At 35.1% G+C, this 21,642-nt stretch overlaps 1 protein-coding gene across 5 annotated transcripts in view; it reads left to right on the forward strand.

The window, feature by feature from the left end:
* Nucleotides 1–21,642, forward strand: part of BBS9 (Bardet-Biedl syndrome 9) — a 441,850-nt gene that overhangs the window by 208,451 nt on the left and 211,757 nt on the right. For all 5 annotated transcript variants that reach the window (XM_078440712.2, XM_078440700.2, XM_078440701.2 and 2 more), the window contains 2 exons: nucleotides 1,312–1,452; nucleotides 10,812–10,907. In XM_078440712.2, coding sequence (XP_078296838.2) covers nucleotides 1,312–1,452; nucleotides 10,812–10,907 — 237 coding nt within the window. The remainder of the gene's footprint in view (nucleotides 1–1,311; nucleotides 1,453–10,811; nucleotides 10,908–21,642) is intronic.

Raw genomic sequence — 21,642 nt, forward strand, 5'->3', positions numbered from 1 at the left:
TCCTGCTTTGGGATCATGTCCCCAAACTTTATCTCCTTCTGCTTTTTGTACTTTTAAGCTGCTCACTGACACCACAATGAAGAAATAAAGGAATAAGTGTGTTGATACATCAAGTAGAGTAGAACATTTTAAGTTTTTCACTTCTTTACAGCAATATCTAAGATAGAGGTTTCTGTATATTCCATTCCCTTTTATCTTATCCAATCAAAGGTAGAATCCTAGAATACAAGGAGAAAAAATTAAAGTTGTTGAATTGCTTTTCTAGATTTATAAGTAGATAGCCTAACTTGCTTTGTTTTCAGTTTTATTCTCTGTAAAAATATTGAATGATCTTAAAAACTTTTAATTCTGATATAAACGTCTTCATTCTTATTTATTCAGTTAGCTATTTCATTATGCCTGTAAATGTACTGAAAAAATTCAGTTGATTCAGTTGATTGTAATACTTTAAAAATGGGGGCGTCTGAGTGGCTCAGTCAGTTCAGCATCCAACTCTTGATCTATGCTCAGGTCATGATCTCACAGTTTGTGGGATCGAGCCCTTTGTTGGACTTTGTGATGGCAGTGTGGAGCCTGCTTGGGATTCTCTCTCCCCTTCCCTCCCTCCCTCCCTCCCTCCCTCTCTCTTTCTTAAAATAAGTAAATAAACTTTTAAAATGTTACTTAACAGCGATATGTGAAGTTAAATGGATTGAGAAAAATTTAATTCATATGAAAGTAATATTCTTAATATTAATGTATGAAATGACATGAACTTCAGTAGAACTTCAGTAGAGCAAATTCTACTTTCATACTTATAATTTATTGTAGATTTTAATTTGAATGTTCAATAAGTTAAAAAAGCTAAAGATTAAAAAGTTTTGGTGGTAGAGAAAGTATTAGATAAGGTCGTATAACTCTTCCTGATACAAATTTCACATACATATTTGCTCACTTCAGCTGATAGTCTTGGATTGAGGCTAGAGCTTTGATGTTCTTAGTTTAAAAACAGTTAAGTAATTGAATATAAAGCTATACATACCATTTTGTATGGTGTTCAACTGTGATGATTTTTAAAATATGTTATTAAAAACAGACTTCATGCCTATGCTCTTTTTTAGGATTTTATTTTTCCTGACTTCTTGACAATAATATGAAAATATGTATTATGATAAAACTTTGCAGTTTTTTCAGTTATGCTAAACAAAGTGGACAGGCAACAAAATTTTAAACTAAGATACATATTTCTACTCAAACTCTTAGTAATACAAATTTTTTTGGTCAAATTATCTGTCAAATGTATGAATCTACATTTCTCTCTTTTTATTTCAGGCATTCCTCGGGTTATCCAATGTAAATTTAGACTTCCCCTGAAACTAATCTGTCTCCCAGGTCAGCCTTCAAAAACTGCACGCCACAAACTAACTATTGATACCAACAAATCTCCAGTCAGTCTTCTCAGTCTCTTTCCAGGTAGGACTTTTGAAGTAACATGCCTGTACCACCAGAAATGTTAAGAATTCAGAATGGAATCCTTCATGAACAGGTAATGATGGGGTAATTATCAGATAATTGTTAAGTCAGAATATAAAAATGCCTCAAGGCTTTTTCTCTCGTTTGCCTGTTCAAAGGCAAATAGCTTATATCAACAAGGTAATAAGGTATACCTTTTAAGTTTGATTAAAATTATTATAATCATTATTTTGCTTTCAGTATTCAGAAATGAAAACATCAAATATTTCTTTTTAGACTGTGGAATTTTTTGGCTTGGAATGTAAATATTTATTATTCATCTTTATTGTAGGTTTTTGGCTATGTACGTTTTAAAACTATATTCTTATGCCCCAAAAGTAATCCCATAAGTAGAGGCTCTTTGTGGTTTTGGTTTCTCTAGCAGCTGGAGGGGACGATTGTTCATTCTCTGGCTCTGATCTTTTAGAAAGGGCTTCATATATAAAGCTTGAATATCACAGTGAATTTGGGGTAATTTGTGAAGGTGTGACTTTCTCCAGGTGTCAATATTTCTTTCTGAATAGCTTAGAAAAGAGAGAGGTGTTGATTGGGTAAAATATCTTTAGTAACCAGAGTTTCTAAGATGTAGCATCTATTAGCTTTCCTGGTAATGGGGTGGAATTAAAAAAAAAAAATTCTGGGAATTAAATCAACGTTTTAAAATCCCTCATTAAAGATTGGCACTGTTGACTACAATATGCATCCTCACCTTTGCATTAGTGGATAGGATTTAGCATACAAAGAGTATTTTCCACAAGGTTTAGAAATTTATGGTAAGTCAACTTTTGCATTATTAACTACTTAAAGCGCTTAAAATTTATTTTTCATTAATTTGAAGTGTTTAAAAAGCTTTATTTATATTTAATCAGTGAAAAATCTCCAAAATTAAATACTTTTTATTAAAATTAATCTGTTCTTCAGTTTGAGTTGAGTTTGGGTGTGTGTATACATATATATATTTATATACATATTTGTGTGTATATATATATATATATATATATATATATATATATATATATGACACCATGTTAGCCAATAGTTGTGAACTATTCGGTTTCTTTCTCCTTTCCCTTCATTTCTCTTTCTTTAGTCAATTTTCCTATAATATATTTGGGTTATAGAAAAAGGCAGAAAGAGTCACTATGCTTACAACACCTAATACGAATGTATTAGTTCCTTGAGTCTCCTATACTGCCCTGGGAATATAGTTGGAAATTACGTGTTGCATACTCAATTTGAAAAATGTTTAAGACCCTGGCTTCTGAGTAAGTGATATTTTCTCTAGATGGGTAAAAACTCACAGAGATTAAATAAAAGTAGATGCTTTTAACCAGAGAGGCAATCTCTGTAAGATATGAATTAGACAAGAAGAACTAAGGAAAGCTTAGATAAGCTCATCCATTTTCCTTCTGATTTGGGGCTCAATTGTTTTTGTGTCACAGGTTATCTTAGGCTTATCAGCATATACTTGCTTCTTAGTCACTTTAGAAATGGGATTCAATGGCAAACTTAAAAATTTCGCCCAAGATCCAATGTATTTGATGTAGCATGTTCTGTTTTGGAGTTCTTGGATGTGTGTTCATATTGGACATGATGAAATCCTGTAATTATTTAAAATAAGTACTCTTGGTACTTTTTCACTTTTTACTTCTTGAGAGTGCTTTTCACCCTTGGTATATAAGACTTTTATATGTTGATGTCAGATAAAGTTATAATTGCGAATTTGTTTTTTAACTGAAGTAAACAAAATTAATGAGCTTCAGAGAAGAAATAAAACTAGCTTTAGTCTATGTGTCTTCCTATTTGTTTATTTCACTTCTTTGTTTTGAACAAATATAGGTATATTTAAAATAACTTTAATTTTTCTGATTACAAAAAAATGAGAAATTTAGAAATGGACAACTAAAAAGAAGAAAACAAAAGTTATTGGTAATTCTGTTATCCATCATTGTCTACTTATTTTTAATTATATTTCCCTAATCTTTATAAAAATATCTTTCCTAAGTATTTAATTACCCTCAAAGGATTTCACTTTGCATACTGCTGTGAAGTATTTTTCTACAAAATTACATATTTTTATTACATGATTATAAGGATGCCATAGTATTCTATCATAAATTCATACTATAAAATCATTTGGCCAGCATTATATTTTTGATATGTATGTTGTTTTCAGTTTATTAATATTATAAATATATTGTAGCAGTACTTCTCCAAATTTATTATTATTTCTTTGGCGAATACCTAAATGTGGAATTATAGAATCAAAGGATAAGAATATTTTTAAAACTTTTGAAATATAATGTCAAACTGACTAACTAAAGGGCCCTATCAGTTAACCCTATCAACAGTACTTGAATGGAGGTATCTAGTAGTACCCCAAATCCATACCTTTAGAGAATATTATAATTATAAAAAGCTTTAATATACTTAATGGCTGTGTATTTATATGTGTATATATAAATAACTATCTGGGTGCTTTTGGCTAAATGTTATTTAAGCACTAAAGATACACATACATACACATATACATATATTTTCTCATATAAAAATTGAGGTCCAGAAATGGGCAGTGGAAGCTGGTTTTATGAATGTTATCAGAGACCCAGCTTTTTTCTTTCTTTGCATTGTACCGTTTCTAGTGTGTTGGCTTGTTCCAGGGCAATAAGCTACTTCAGATTCAGTCATCATAACTGACTACAAGGCAGGAGATAGGGGAAAAGAGATAGCTATAGCAACAACTGTAACTTTTATTAGAAAGGTGTGTTTCTGTAATGTTCTTAGGAAATTTCTATTTAAGTTTCAATAGCCTTAATAGCATCACATAGCCTCTTCTAGCTGTAAAGGAGACTGAAAACTAATATAGATGGATGGAGGGAAGGGAGGAAATAGATGTTAAATTAGGTGACATTCAGGGTATGCCATAATACTAGTAATTTTACACAAAAATTTTACTTTAATGTTATAACAAATAGCATGCCATTGTAACAGTCTTTTTGCTAGTAGAATATATGGCTATCTTGTCAATAAATTTATTTATTTATTTATTTATTTATTAATGTTTATTTATTTTTGAGAGAGAGAAAGTGAGACAGAGCACGAGTGGGGGAGGGGCAGAGAGGGAGACAGAATCGGAAGCAGGCTCCAGGCTCTGAGCTGTCAGCACAGAGCCCAAAGTGGGGCTCGAACCATGAACCGTGAACCAAAGTCGGATGCCAAACTGACTGAGCCACCCAGGCGTCCCAGTCTTGTAAATAAATTTATATTTTAATGATTACATAATATTCCCTTTTTTGGAGGTACCATATATATAGTTCTTTTTTCTTTTCTTTTTTTTTTTTTGGACTTCTCTGTTTCTTTTCAGAGAAACTGCTTGAAGACAAGTGACTGAGTTAAAGAGCATGCACATTTGAAAACTTTATTTAAATGCCAGCCTTCCTTCCAGAATAATTTTATCAGGTTATGTGCCCAGCATCAGGGTTCATACTAAGGGTAGCAGCTAGATTTTGGAAATTTTTGACATAGGTGAAAAATGACATCTTTTTTAAAAATTTACATTTCTAAATTATTAGCATAGACATTTTATAATTTTTATTAACTGCTTACATTCTTTTTTAACATATAAGGTTTATATTTTTACATAGTAAAATTTAAGATTTAATTTCATTAATTGCTTTCTTTATAGTTTCAGGTTTGTTTTCGTGCTTAGAATGGCCTCTGTTTTAAGAGTATAAAACATTTACTTATATTTTCTTCTGGTACATTTTAATACATTCTTTAATTCTCAAACACAGCTCTAGGTGTATTTTTTGCTTTTTTATTTTTATTTTTTTGATAATTTATTGCCAAGTTAGCTAATATACAGTGTATACAGTGTAGTTTGGGCTTCAGGAGTAGATTCCTGTGATTCATCACTCACATACAACACCCAGTGCTCATGCCAACAATTGCCTTCCTCAATGCCTATCATCCATTTTCCCTGCCCAGCCCCCCACCTCCCCTCCCCCCCTACCTCCAGTCCTCTCCCCAGTCAATCCTCAGTTTGTTCTTTGTATTTAAGAATCTCTTATAGTTTGCCTCCCTCTCTGTTTGTAACTTATTTTTCCCTTGGCTTTCCCCACGGTCTTCTGTTAAGTTTCTCAAATTCTACGAAACATATGATATCTAGTGAAAACGTATGATATCTTCTCTGACTGACTTATTTCACTTAGCATAATACCCTCCAGTTCCATCCACATTGTTGCAAATGGCAAGATTTCATTCTTTTTCATTGCTGAGGAGTATTCCATTGTGTGTGTATGTATATATATATGTATATATACCACATCTTCTTTATCCATTCATCAGTTGATGGACATTTGGGCTCTTTCCATAATTAGGCTATTGTCGATAGTGCTGCTATAAGCATTGGGGTATACGTGACCCTGCAAATAAGCACTCCTGTATCCTTTGTATTAATTCCTGGTAGTGTTATTGCTGGGTTGCAGGATAATTCTATTTTTAAGTTTTTGAGGAATCTCCACACTGTTTTCCAGAGTGGCCTCAGCAGTTGGAATCCCACCAACAGTGCAAGAAGGTTCACTTTTCTCCACATCCTTGCAAATATCTTGTTTTCTGAGTTGTTCATTTTAGCCACTCTGACAGGTGTGAGGTGGTATCTCAGTGTGCTTTTGTTTTTTATTTCCCTGATGATGAGTGATGTTGAACATCTTTTCATGTGTCTGTTAGCTATCTGGATGTCTTCTTTGGAAAAGTGTCTATTCATGTCTTCTGCTCATTTCTTCACTGGATTATTTATGTTTTGGGTGTTGAGTTTGGTATGTTCTTTATAGATTTTATTTTATTTTATTTTATTTTATTTTATTTTATTTTATTTTATTTATAGATTTTAGATACCAACCCTTTATCTGATATTTTCTTCTGATACATTTTAATACATTCTGTAATTCTCAAACACAGCTCTTGGCTACATTTTTTGCTTTTTAAAAATAACTTTATTGGAATATAACTTATGTACAAATGTTTGAAGTATACAATTTGGTGAGTTTTGATGTTTGTATATGCCTGTGAAACCAGCTCCACAATTCCAATGCTAAAAATATCCATCACCCCCAAAATTTCCCTTGTACCCCTTTGTACCCTGTATTCCCTTTTCCCAGGCAACCACTGGTTTGTTTTCTGTCACTAGAGATTAGTTTAAATTTTCTGGAATTTGATAAGATGGAAATTATTTAGCATATGCTCTTTTTCATCTGCCTACCCAGTGATTTATCTGATTATATGAATTGCAAATATTTTCTCCCAATCTGTGGGATGTCTTTTCATTATTGTAACAGTGTCTTTGGAAGAGGAGAAGTTCTTAGTTTTGATAAAGCCCAATTTAAATTTCTTTCTTTTTTTTGTTTATTTATTTTTGAGGGGGGGGGAACAGAGCATGAGTGGGGGAGGGGCAGAGAGAGAGAGAGAGAGAGAGAGAGAGAGAGAGAGAGAGAGAGACACAAAATCCAAAGCAGTTTCCCGGCTCTGAATTGTCAGCAGAGAGCCTGATGCGTGACTTGAACTCAAAAGCCTTGAGATCATGACCTGAACTGAAGTCGGATGCTTAACCGACTATAAATTTCTTTTCCTTTATAACTTGTGATTTTAATGTTATATCTAAGAAATCTTTGTCTAACTCAAGTTTACAAAATTTTTCTTCTATGTTTTTGTCTATCAGTTTTCTAGTTTTACATTTGACATTTAGGTCTCTTTTTCATTTTGAGTTGACATTTATGTATGATATGAGATATGGATAAAATTCTTATTTTTGTATATGAGCATCTAATGTTCAGCACTGCTTTTGAAAAGAATGTCCTTTTTTACTGGATCATCTTTGCAACTTTGCTGAAAATCATCTGTGTATCATAGGACTATAGAAGTCATTTGAAAAAATATATATATTTCTGCTCTCTTCATTTTATTCCATTGATCTGTTTGTCTTTTGCTATATACCAAAAGCATAGTGTCTCAATTACTGTAAATATGTATGTTAAGAAGTCAGACTATAATTTCCCCAACTTCATTCTTCTTTTTTTAAAGAGTTGCTTGGATATTTTAGATCCTTTGCATTTTGATAGGAATTGTAAGAATCAGTTTGTCAAGTTAAAAAAAATGCCTTCTGGGATTTGTTTGGAAATGGGATTGCATTAAATCTATTGATCAATTTGGAAGGAAACAACATCTTAACAATATTGAACGTGGTACAATTTGCTCTACTTATCCTAGTTTCTTAAGATGAAAGTAGAGACCGTCATTTATTTAGGGTTTGTTTCATTTTTCTCAGTCAGAATTTGTCATTTTCAATGTACAGGTCTTACAAATCTTTTGTCAGATTTGTCCCCGAGTATTTACTATATTTTGATGCTATTGCAAATTATATTGTTTCATTTTGATTTCAAATAGTGCTTTTCTATTATAGGCATACCTTGTTTTATTGTGCTTTGCAGATAGTGTGCTTTTTACGAATTGAAATTTTGTGGGTCAAGCAAGTCTATTGGCACCATTTTTCTAACAGTATTTGCGCACTTCATGTCTCTGTGTCATATTTTGGTAATTCAAAATTTTTATTATTATTATATTTGTTATAATGATCTGTGATCAATGTCACCATTGTAATTGTTTTGAGTTGTCACGAACCATACCTATTTAACATGGCAAACTTCATTGATAAATGTGTGTGTTCTGACTGCTCCAGTGGCCATTCCTCTGTCTGTTTGTCTCTCTCTCTCTGGCTCGCTCTCTCTCTCTCTCTCTCTCTCTCTCTCTCCCCTCAGGCCTATCTATTACCTGAGTCAAAGAAAATACTGAAATTAGGCCAGTTAATGATCCTCCAATGGCCTTTAAGTGTTCAAGTGGAAGAAGGGGTCACACATCTCTACTTTAAACCAAAAATTAGAAATGATTAAGCTTAGGGATGAAGGCATGTCACAAAAGCAGAGATAGGCCAAAAGCTAGGCCTCTTGTGTCAAATGGTTAGCCAAGTTGCGTATGCCTCAGAAAACCTCTTGAAAATCTGCTTTAGTGAACACATGAATGATAAGAAAGCAAAACAGCTTTACTGCTGCATGTCTGCTGACACAATATCCATTTTACAGCCCATAGATCAAGGAATCATTTTAACTTTCCAGTCTTATTAAAAAAAAATTCTTAAGGCTGTAGCTGCCATAAAGAGTGATTTCTCTGATGGATCTGGGAAAAGTGAATTGAAAACCTTCAGCAAAGGATTCACCATTCTAGAACTTTCATGATTCATGAGAAGAGGTCAAGATGTCAATATCAACAGGATGATTTGGAAGTGTTCAAGACTTCATTGGAGGCAGTAACTGTAGATGTGGTGGAAACAAGCAAGAGAACTAGAAGTGGAGCCTGAATATGGGACTGAATTGCTGCAATCTCATGAAAAAGGGATTATAAGGAATAAGGAGCTTCTTACTGAGGAGCAAAGAAAGTGTTTTTTTTTTTTTAATTTTTTATGTTTATTTAATTTTGAGAGAGACAGAGTGTGAGTCAGGGGAGGGGCAGAGAGAGAGAGGGAAACACCGAACCCGAAGCAGGCTCCAGGCTCTCAGCTGTCAGCACAGAGCCCAATGTGGGGCTTGAACTCACAAACCACGAGATCATGACCTGAGCCGAAGTTGGACGCTCATCTAACTGAGCCCCCCAGGCACCCCAGAAAGTGGTTTCTTGAGATGGAATCTACTTCTGGTGAAGATGCTATGAAGATTGTTGAAATGAAAGCAAAGGAATTAGAATATTACACAAATGTAGTTGATAAAGCATTGGGAGGGTTTGAGAGGTTTGACTCCAATTGTGAAAGATGTTCTACTGTGGGTAAAATTCAGTCAAGCAACATCACACACTACAAAGAAATCTTTTGTGAAAGGATGTGACAGATTTCATTGTTGTCTTATTTTAAGAAATTGTCACAGGTATCCAAACCTTCGGCAACCTCCATCCTGATCAGTCAGCAGCCATCAACACTGATACTTGAATAACTTCAATATTTTGCTGGATTATTTTATAACGAGAACTTCCCCCTTACCTACTATTGGCTATGTGGTGCAATTTGAGTAGGATCATCTAGATGTTTGGTTCTTGGTCTTAATACTGATTTTTAAAATAATGAGTTGATTCTCTAGCATCCTTCATTAGTGAGCATTTGGCCTTTTTTTGGTTTGTTTTTAGTATCACTATGAACACATGCCTTTAAATATTTTTTAAAATTTTATTTAAATCCAAGGTAGTTAACGTACTGTGTAATAATGATTTCAGGAGTAGAATTTAGTGATCCATCACTTACATACAACACTCAGTGCTCATCCCAACAAGTGTCCTCCTTAATGCCTATCACTCATTTAGCCCATCCCCCCCACCCAGTATTCCTCCAGCAACCCTCAGTTTGTTCTCTGTATTTAAGAGTCTCTTAATGGTTTGCCTCCCTCTTGTTTTTATCTTATTTTTTCCTGCCCTTTCTGTGTGTTCATCTGCTTTTTTTCTTAAATTCCACATAGGAGTGAAATCATATGATAGTTGTCTTTCTCTGAAAGACATCAGTTGATGGACATTTGGGCTCTTTCCCTGATTTGGCTGTTGTCGATAGTTGTAATTTGGCTGCTATACTATAAAAACTGGAATGCATGTGCCCCTTTGAATCAGCATTTTGGTATCCTTGGCATAAATGCCTAGTAGTGCAATTCCTGGGTTGTAGGGTAGTTCTATTTTTAATTTTTTGAGGAACCTCCATACTGTTTTCCACAGTGGCTGCACCAGTTTGCATTCCCGCCCGCTGTGCAAAGGGGTTCCTTTTTCTCTGCATCCTCTCCAACATGTGTTGTTACCAGAGTTGTTAATTTTAGCCATTCTGAGGTGTGAGGTGGTATCTCATTGTGATGTGTTTTGCTTTTTTGATACTCAAATATTTTCATCTCTGGCCAGAAATCTCCTTAAATTGGCTTTTACATCCTTTCCACACTACTACTCACTGGTAGTTTCCTTGCTTTCTGGTGTGACAGCTCTTCTAGGTTCATCTTATGTATTTCCTGCCTCAAACCTGGAATGAAACAGAAGGAAGGAAATGAAATGATTTCAGAGTATTATTTTGAGGCACAAATGTTAGCAATTGGGAATTACCATGGAAATCAGCTAATATGTTCTAATTCATACACAGGCTTTAAACACGACTAGTGACATAAAAAATACTTGTCATCAACTGAACTTCCTATTTCAAACATGTAGTGTTTTCTTTGTGGTTATGTAAAGTCATATTTTTCTTTTCTTTGTAGGCTTTGCCAATCAGTCAGAAGACGATCAGGTGAATGTAATGGGTTTTCGCTTCTTAGGAGGTTCCCGAGTTACTCTTCTTGCTTCTAAAACCTCTCGTAAGTAAAACCAGGGTATTCTTACTTTTGAAGTTTTCTATTGAGGACACCACATCATAGATCATCACATCAAGGATTTCTGCAGAGGGTGTGTTCAGTTAGATATTGAAAACTAAGAGTCATGTTATTAAAAGTACGTAGGAAATTAAAGTTACGAAGATAGGATCCTGTTTTATTAAAGATATGTAATTTTGGTGGTGGGGATTAGTAGAGTTTGAGAGAACAGTTTAAATAATTGAAAATATTTTTGATGTTTGTTTGTTTATTTATTTTGAGAGAAAGAGACAGAGTGTGGGTGGGGAAGGGGCAGAGGAGACACAGAATCCTAAGCAGTCTCCAGGCTCCTAGCTGTCAGCGCAGAGCCCAACGTGGGGCTCGAACTCACAAACTGTGAGATCATGACCTGAGCCAAAGTTGGATGCTCAATCGACTGAGCCACCCAGGCACCACGAAAATATTTTTGAGATTTTGAGATAGGTATTCGGTGAACTAGGTTTTAGTAACTACTAGAAACTGGAATTAAGTTATGTGGGTATGTATGTTCATATACCTGCCTTTTGGACATTGGTAAAGATGAAGGTGAAAGTGTGAATAGCTTTTGCTGATGCTAATCTCAGTAGAGTGAAAAGTAGTAATTATATAGTCAAGTTTGAATTTCATATTTATATATTCTTTGTTGATTTGGTTGCTTCATAGGACAATAATAGTTGAAACTACTCAATGTAAAAGTGGCTTCTCATATGTGTGTGATACCAAAGCTACTAAAGTCATTGAGTTATATATATCTTCATGGAAATAAAGTATAATATTAAGAAGAGAGTGTTTAACAAATTTTCGGACACCAAGGGTATTAGGGAGAATAAATGCATGTATGTATATGTTGAAAAGTTTGGCTGAGTGCACTTAGCACACGTTTAAAATCTCTGCAATTTGTGAAATGAGTGTTTACTTTCTACTTTATACATTTTCTGTTTTAGTTGGTTATTTCTTGCATGATCAGAAAATATAGTAAAATAAAGATATATTTCTTTTGAAAAATGAAGGTGTTAGGAGGAAGATAAACACATCCCTATTTTAGAAACTATAACGATGTTACAGTTCTGGAATATGTAGAGTGGTGGCTGGTGAAATAGACTTGGATACAAATAAAAATTCTAGAATAAGGCATAGAAATCAAAGATAGTTCTTTAAAGAATGAAGAGATTCTGTACTTTTTATGGTCTTTGTGATTGGTCATGATTGTAGTCTTGTTTGCATTGGCACCATTTTGTTTTGATTAGATTTAATCTTCATTTGGATGATGGAGTTAGTTTGGTACATTTCTCTTTGTTAAACTGTTCTCTTTAGTTAAACTAAAAACCTGTTGCCAGCATTTCTTTGGGAAGTTGTACACATGTGTTTGACTTCAGTTGATGTGTCATATGATGAATCTGCAGTTGAAATTACTAAAACAAGGCAAAAAGTTATTCTTGGTGCAAATGTGGATACTTATGTCCTAATTTGCTCTTTTTTAGATAAAGTAACTCTTAGAGCATTGCTATTGCCCATGATTACCTTACCATTTCTGAATTTCACCAAATATCCAGGTATATAACTGATATATTCACATTCATCTGAATATATGGTAGTGCCTTCACACAGCCATACTATGGTCAGACAGAGTAAATAATGGAATAGGACAGAACCTTTTAAATAAGAAACCAAATGAGCTATATATGCTGAAACCTGAGGTACCATCATTATAATTCCCTGATGGTGTTTAGCCTTCCGTGATACGGAATTTTACCTAGGAAATGCCTGTGGTGATGAAGGGAGGTAGGTATGAAGAGAGTAGTTTTTTGGGGTTGAGGCAGATGTTGAGGATCCTTCCTGCTATATCAGAGTATTCTACCCCAAGACAAGAATGACGTAATTTGTACCCAGTCTATGTTTGGCATCTTTTATTTTTGGTGAAAGGCACATAGTTTTTAGTCTAGAAATCTGAATTCACAGAAAAGCCCTACATATGGAAAGAACCCAGTATTTCTTCCCTGGTAAACAGTCAAGTGCTTTGTAAGTCATATAGAGTTGCCTTCGGATATTGGATAGTATTTTCTGTGGACTCCACATATTCATCTCTTTTTAAAACCTGCTTGATAATCAGCCAAACCTTGAACTGTGCTGATGGTAATTTTAGTTCAATTTCCTGATTAGTTATGGATCAGCCAAAGCAGACAAGAGAAAAGCAAATGCAGCTCATTGTCTCAGATATCAAGTCACATTCTCTTGAGGGGAACTCAATAGGTTTTTATTTTCAGAAAGTAGAGTAGTCCTTCAATGTAATTAGAATTTATTATGTGAATCCTTAAAAAAGAAAGCACTGAAGATAAGTAGGAAAAATACTCTACACTAGAGAAATTTCTGAAAATGATTTCCGGAGTCCTAAATTGAAAATAATAAGAGAAATGATGGCTGTGTCTGTTACCTTGATTGTAGTGATAGTTTTACGAATGTATGCATATGTCCAGATTCATCAAACTGTGCACTTTAAATATGTGTAGTTTTTTTGTATTATCAGTTATACCTCTCTAAAGTTGTTAAAAGTAACAAAACAGGTCAAATTTTATGAGATCAAATATTTTTATAATCAGAGTTGTAAACATTTGTATATGAAAGTCAATTATTTTGATTCAGTACAGTGGGATTTCAGAAGAAATATGCTGTTGTCTAAATATGTGTATATCCCTGCTATGCCACTTTTTTAAGCTCCATTTTCAGTGACTTATTACCTCACACAACAAATACTGTCACCTCTCTGTCTTTCCTTCCTCCTGTTCCTTTCTGTCTATAATTTTCTTCGTGTTCCTTATCCTTATTTTGATCTTTATCTCTATTATATCTCTTTGTGCCTTACATTATTCTACTTGTTTTTAAAGGATTAAAAATTTTATAAATTTCCAAAATATGAAAGGAGAAGGTAAGTAGTTGAAGGAAACAGAGAGAGAGAAAAGAAAAGCAGGAAATTAATAAAGATAAGAATAAGATTAACACGAAACATAAACTGTACAATTGATAGGGTGCCTAGCAGACTCAAAGTGACAAGAAAACATTTTAGTTCCAATTTTCAGAATGTTCAAAGGACAAAATCAAATAAGTTGTTTAGGAGATGCACAGCCATTTCTGATGCTGAGTCCAGAATGGAGTTTCTCTTCTGAATTCACAAGGACAACTTCTTTAATAATGTCTTTATAGCTTATTTTTATAATTATAATATTATGTAACTATAATTTATGAGCAACAGATTTCATAGAACTTTAAAAATAATAATGAACTCAATTTACCAAATATAATTCTGTCTCAGCCAAAATCAGTAAAGTCTGAGCAGCAGCTTAATCCAAGGATAAATTTAGAGTTGCTAGTGTTGCAAGTTTTTAGTATCTCATATTTTCACTAAGAATTGTATAATCCAACTCAGTAATTCAGAAGTGAGATGTGGGAAGGAGTTGTGGGTTTTGTTTTGTTTTAAAATGAGCACTATTAGAACATGTTTCAATAATAATTGAAATGATTGAGTTCAGTGGGAGAGGCTGATGATCAGGACAAAAGGGGACTCACAAAGCAATGAAGTCCTGGAGAATTAGAAAGAATGTGGGTTTCAGAGTTTGGGGAGCGGGGGAGATTGAAGGATAGGCATTTGTAACTTTACTATGACAGGAGGGGTTGGATGCAGGTCCAGAGAGACTTTAGATTTGTTGGTGGGAAGATAAAGGAGCTTTTTTTTTAAAAAAATTTTTTTTTAAAAATCTTTATTTATTTTTGAGAGAGAGACAGAGTGTGAGCAGGGGAGGGGCAGAGAGAGAGGGAGACACAGAATCCGAAGCAGGCTCCAGGCCCCGAGCTGTCAGCATAGAGCCTGACATGGGGCTCGAACTCACGAACTGTGAGATCATGACCTGAGCTTAAGTCGGACGGTCAACCGACTCAGCCACCCAGGCACCCCAGGAGCTTTGATGTTGTATAAATTTGAAAAAAAGATATGACATTGGTGTCTTGGAGAATAAGAAAGCAAACTCATGAAGGGTAAGGCAATGTCAAGTTCCCATTTGAAGTTTCTGATCCTGAATTTTGAAGTGAAACCAAGTCATCCTTAGACAATTTTCTCTGGCAGTAATTTGTTTATTAGCATCCGGGCAACTAAAGTCAGGGCTGGGATTTTGAAACAGATTATTGCAAATAAAATATTTTTGTGAGAATGATTTTAATAATGGCTACCACATCTAAACTGATAAGAAGAGAAGTAAAGGCTAGAGAAAACTGACACAGGCTGAAAAATTAATGGGTTCAATGGATCACAGTCTTTTTTTTTTTTTTTTTTTTTTTTTGAGGGGGAGAGAGAGAGATTGAAGGAGGGAGAAAGGGAGAGAGTGAGTAAGTGCAGGAGCGTGAGTTGGAGAGGGATAGAAGGAGAGGGAAAGAGAATCATTAGCAGGCCTCATGTCCAGCACAGAGGCTGATGCTGGGCTTGATCTCCCGACCATGAAATCATGATCTGAGCCAAAATCAAGAGTAGGCTACTTTACCGACTGAGCCACGCAGATGACCCTGGATCACAAGTGTTAATAAGGTTGAAAGAGTGGTGTGGTGGGAGTTGTAGAACAACTGAACTAGAAGAACAAAAGGTGGTGGTCAGAGAACGAATGAGATATTGATGTTAGAGTTCAGCGGAACTACAGATTCTGATAAGGACAAAGGTGTGACCTTGTGGAGTGCTTTGTGAAGATGCCAGAAGATCAATGGAGACAGGGTTTTCGAGGAAATCAAGTGTCACAGTTGTGGATATCAAAAGAGCCTATTTGATGTTAGCACAATGAATGAGAAAAAGAAGCACATCCAGATATATTATTGTGAAATTTTAGAGCACTAAAGGTCTGGAGCATGTCTTCAAAGATTAGAAAGGAAAAAACAAGCTCCGCAAAGAAGATGAATCAAGAAAGCATTTTAACTTTTCATTAAAATCCTTGGATGTTAGAGAACAGTGGAAAATTGTCCCTAACATCTGAAGGAAATGATTTTCAAATAAAAATTTTGTGTCTCGCTAAACTGGTAGTTAGCAATATATGCTGAGTAAACACATGCTCTCAGCGTCACAAGTAGGGCTAAGCAAATGCAGATAGCAAATTTATGTAGCCTCAGGTAGGCCTTTGGAAAATGGGAAAGATAACTAATACACTGAAGATTTCAACATCCTTAAAGATTTTAACCTACTGGAAAGAGCGATTGGATTGAATAAGTTCAAGTATAAAAGTCATTTGCTTGTCTATTTTGATTATTTTCCTTTTAGGTATAATGAAAAATGTATAGTCATGTATGTGAATAAGCGTTGGGCCTTGAAAAAGGCTTTCTTCGTGCATTTGCCCAAAAGAAAACATATGTGATCTTGAGCTATGTTAACCAAAATATCTTCGGAACAAGGAAAGTAAGAGTCTTGCTCTATTTCATCTCAGTAGACTATGCCTTTGTTCATTTTTCATTCAGCAGATGTATTAGATACAAAGATTGTCCTAGCTTTTCTGGAGCTCGTGGACTAATGGGAGAGACAAACAGAGAATCAATAACAGAATGCTTGATAAGCCTACAGAAGTGCACTTTAGGTGCAATTGGAGCACAAAGGAATGAGGTTTCATAAGAGATTTTATTTGTAAAGATTCTTGAGGAATGAATAGGAGATTGTCAGGTGAAGGGCATTTTAGAAAGAAGAAAAGGTTGATAAAGGATGTGGTTTTTAGCGAGTAGTAAATTTTCTTCTGTACTCAGAAGTACATATAGTAGGGGCTCTGTGATAGTTCTTTAATGAAGCCAGAAATTTAGAGACAAATGTAATGATCAAATCTAATGTATACAGTGATTCATCAATATAAAATGACTATTAATGTTAGAATTTCTTAGCAATATTACTAAGGGGCAATGGGAATATTATATGAGTCCAGATTGGAAAAAGCTTCTTGAAAAGTAAATTTAGAGAAATGATCCATAATTTCTAATATTGAAGAAGTTGTATATTCGGAATATTATGCTAATACCTACTGAAATTGTTTATATTATTTCCTCTAACTTTTTTGTTTTAAAATGCATACATTTACTTATCTGTCTCACATTTTAAAATGTCCAAATAGCATAAATTATATTGATGCTTTGTTTATGGTATGAATACAAACATTATTTATATTGATGAATTTCAGATGTTCTGACATGAATAGAGAATGACATGATACATTTTTGTGCCCTGTTTAGTTAAATATATTATTTTCTCCATTTGTATTAGAGTGGAATGGCAATTGACTGGGCTCCAGTTATCCAAATTTATTTCATTTGGAGGCTGAAATGGTTATTTCCACTGAGCTGCTATTACAAGATGCAAAGGAAAAGAGATAAAAAAAAAAAAATGGAATGTTCGTTTTGGCGGCTGTTTTAATTACGAATATTGTAAGGGTGTATTTTAAAATACAACTTTCTTCTTTCATGTCATATTATAAATAGAAAATTTTATTTCTCTTTTCCATTAAATGTATACTCTGGAAAATCTCCAGGGCAATATTAACCATCTTTGAGTACTAATACTGAGAAAATGCTTGATAATAAAAATAATGCCTTATAAATCTTTGACTCACAGATTCTTACTGATTTTCGGTAATCTGAAAAAAATCAACTTAAAAATTGTGTTTATATTTCTAAATCTCGAGCTCAATTGTAAAATTTTTCATTGCAAAAAGTTTTAGTTTTCTTTTTTTTTCCCTGCATGTGTTGATGAAAATAAGAAAATGATTGAAGCCAGCATTTTAAAGTTACAGAAAATATCACACCTATTTAAATGTTTATTATGGTTTTTACATTTCTGTTATTTGGTGACATTCCTGTACTATACTTGGTCACAGTAGAGTTCTGTCTTAGTCCATATGGGCTGTTATAACAAAATACCATAGACTGGGTGGCTTTTGTACAACAGTAATTTATTTCTCATAGTTCTGGAGGCTGTGAAGTCTAAGATCAAGGTGCCAGTGGATTGGGTTCCTACTTCCTGGTTCACAGATGTCTGTGTTTTTGCTATGTCCTCGAATGGCAGAAGGGGCAAGGGGGCTTTCTGGAGTTTCTTTTATAAGGTCACTAATCCCATTCATGAGGGCTCCACCCTCATGACCTAATTACCCAAGAGACCCATTTGCAAGTACCATTGCTTTGGGCATTAGGATTTAACATATGAATTCTGGAGGGGACACAAAATTCAGTCTACCATAAGTAGGTATTGCTGGATATCTGAAACTTTATTTATTATTGGGTTTTTTATTGAGTTTTAGATTTTTTACTTGTTTTACTCTGTACTGTTTGTATCAGATAGTTTTAATTTTTTCAACCAATGTTTTTGAGCATCTTATTTTGCTTGGTCTAAATTTAAAATACAAAGGTAAATTGCATTTGTATAGGTCTCTTCCATACATTATATCTTTTATTTATTAAAATTTTTTTTAATGTTTATTTATTTTTGAGAGAGAGACAGAGTGTGAGCATGAGCATGGGAGGGTAGAGAGAGAGAGGGCAGGCTCTGGGCTCTGAGCTGTCAGCACAGAGCCCAACGCGGGGCTCAAACCCACAAACGGTGAGATCATGACCTGAGCCTAAGCCGAATGCTTAACTGCTTGAGCCACCCAGGTGCCCCTCTTCCATACCTTATTATATCTGATCTTCATACTAACCTGTTGAGGTATGTGTTATTTTCCCATTTGTGTATATGAAGAAACCGAAGATTGGATCATTTATTTGTACTAAAGTCACAGATTTAAAAATTTACTAGATTTTAAGTTTTTTGATCAGAGGATAAGACTTGAAAAACAGGATTTTCTTCCTAACGTGATGCCTTTAATTACTAAATATGCCACCATCTGTGACTTGGACCATGGTTATAATGTCCTAACTGTAAGTCTATTTTTGCTCCTTTCTGATTCATTTTCTACTTGGCAGCTCTTGTAATAAAAACAAAGAAACAAGTAATCACAAATTAAATCATGCCACTTTCCAGCTTGAAATCCTTTGTGTTTATAGTAATATCAAACTCTTTACCAGTCTTTATAGTTCTCCCTGTATGTTCTGGCCACAGCCTAACATCCAGCCTCATCTAAGGACACTCTCTTCCTCACTCTGGTCTTGTTTCAGTTTCTGCTACCTGTCTGACATTTTCTGCCTTGAGGTCTTCGAGCTTGTGAAATCCCTCTGCCTGAACTGGTCTTCCCATCCTTAAAGTCTGGACTTTATGTATAGAATGATTAGGGATGTGGGGTCTAAACTCAAACTGATAGTTGAAATCCCAGCTCTCCTTCCAATTTGTCTGAATGATTTTGGAAAAATTTCAAAGCCTGTTTTTTCATCTACAAAATGGGAATAAAAACATACAATTATAGTATGTAAGAATCAAATGAACTAATACCTAAAAAGCATGTAGCAATTTCCTGGTATACTCTAAGTGCCAGGTAAATTTTAGGTGCTATTGCTGTTTTCATCATTATTACATTTAGTACTACCACTGATGTCACTCAGTGTGGCTTTCTATGACCATGGTATCTCAAGAAAGAACAACCATTTGTCTTTATTATGGCACCCTTTTTATTTGCACCATAGTTCTTTCTTGTGACTATTTGTTATTTACTTATTTACTTATTTTCTGTCCTTACCACTAGAATTAGAACCAGGAGCAGTATGTGTTGTTCCTTATTGTCTTTTCAGCACTTAAGGGTTTCTCAATGGATGAATAGATATAGTATTACCTTGAATCTCTTTGAGCTTATCAATCAAAGATAGTCTTGCACTGTCGTCCTCAATAATTCAAATCCTGATAAAAGGAGAAGGGAAATGTTAGACTTGCCCACACATCATTTCGTCAGATTGGGGATTTTGTTGTGTGCCAGGGTGGGGAAAGGATTTCTAATTGTAGGCAGCAGAGATCAGACACTTCACCTCTTTGGGGAAGAGTTCTGGGTACTGCTGCCTTTCTTAGCACAACACCCCCCTGCTTTCCTTAATATAAAACACCCATGCCCAGTGTAAGCTATGAATGTGGACTGAGCCCGGCACTTCCTAGGAGGCATTAGGACAGGTGCCAATTGGATTTATCTTGCACAGTCAACCATCAGCCAGCCCCTGGTCAGCTGAACTGTTGGGATACTGCTAAGAATCCTGTACATGTTTTCCCCAGTGATAAATTCTGATAAATTTTCACACTAACTTTGGGGGACAGACTTGCCTGGTCATTCCTGAATATGCCTTGCTTCCAACTTTTCCTGCCCGTACCTTTAGGGACAATTTAACAGAAACTGGTGTGATAATCTTGTTATAGCACAGCATACAAGCTGCTCACTCAGCTGCAGCCATAATAGCTTCCTCAGGGTTCCTGAAAGCACATTGCTGCCTTGGGGCCTTTATGCTCACCATTCCCTGGTCTTGGAATGCTCTTCCCACAGACATCTCTGTGGTTTGCCCCTTCACTTCATTCAGGTACCTTGAAATATATATATTTTTACATCTTGGGCCAGTATATAATTCTTTCACATGTGTTATAATAATCCCAGTTGTTTATGTATATCTCTTTTAAGATATGTAAATTGTGACATTTGTATTGGAAAATAATACTTGAATAACTTTCTTTCTGTAGTTTTATTTCATTTTCTATATAAGAAATTTTATTCCTTAGGTGTATTCAGGCTGCACCTCAGGTTTTTCTACGTGCTTCTGGAAGCCTCTTCAGAATCTTTCTAGAACCAGAATGAATTAAATTTCCTTTGAAATATTAGCAATGTACTGTTTATATAAAAATTTATAACTGTATCTAAAGTGACATCAAATTCTATGCTTAGGAAAATATATTTTATATAAGCCACTTTTTTTCATATCTGCTATTTGAAAGTTTCTGGGTTAGTAGGTTCTGTGTGAGTCTAATCGGGTTTATGGTGGAATCTCTAGTTTACATATTCTTGGGGGAAATAATGGTGATAGTGATGATAGTAGGTAACATTTATTGAGTCCTTACTTTGTGGCAGGCACCATTTTATGAATTTTACTGAAGTGAGCCTATTAAGGCACTGTGTCTTTTCACTTTCAGAATCTCAGAATCTGGGAGTGGTAAAGATCTTGTTCAATATTACGAATCCTGGAGGGAGCTTTTGTCTAATACTATTGGCAGATATTCTTACAGGATCCCCATGGAGGTTTACAAGAAGGGCAGGGCTCTGAGCTCCTGAAGGAGGAGCTCACATAACCCAGAAGGAACGGAAGCTGAAAGATGAGGACCATGAGCAGTGGTAGGAGGTGTGGGAACCACAGGAACAGGAGCTGGAGCTGGAGGTGTGGCTGATGGCCATCCTCTCTGAGGAAGCCCACAAGATGGTGTGAGAAGCTCACGCGAAGTAGGTGGCATCAGAAAAAACTGCTGAAGCAAGTAGGGGACAGGATCGACATGCTGCAGGTGGAGGTGACATCCTTGAAGACATCAGTTATCACGTCCACACCCAGCCTATCCCAAGCATGAGCTCCACCTGCAGCTGCTGAACCCTACTAAGCCTGGGCCCCACAAGGGCCAGGAATACCGGCAGCTCCCTCTGCCAGGCTGTGTGCCCCACTGTGAGACATGCCCTTTCCTTGGACGAAGAGGACAAGGAGATGGGTATGACCCTTTCTGCAGCACTCTATGCCTGGACAAGCCCTGTTCCTTCCT

The sequence above is a fragment of the Panthera onca genome, chromosome A2 (assembly GCF_046562875.1).
Source record: "Panthera onca isolate mPanOnc1 chromosome A2, mPanOnc1 haplotype 2, whole genome shotgun sequence".
Taxonomy (NCBI): domain Eukaryota; kingdom Metazoa; phylum Chordata; class Mammalia; order Carnivora; family Felidae; genus Panthera; species Panthera onca.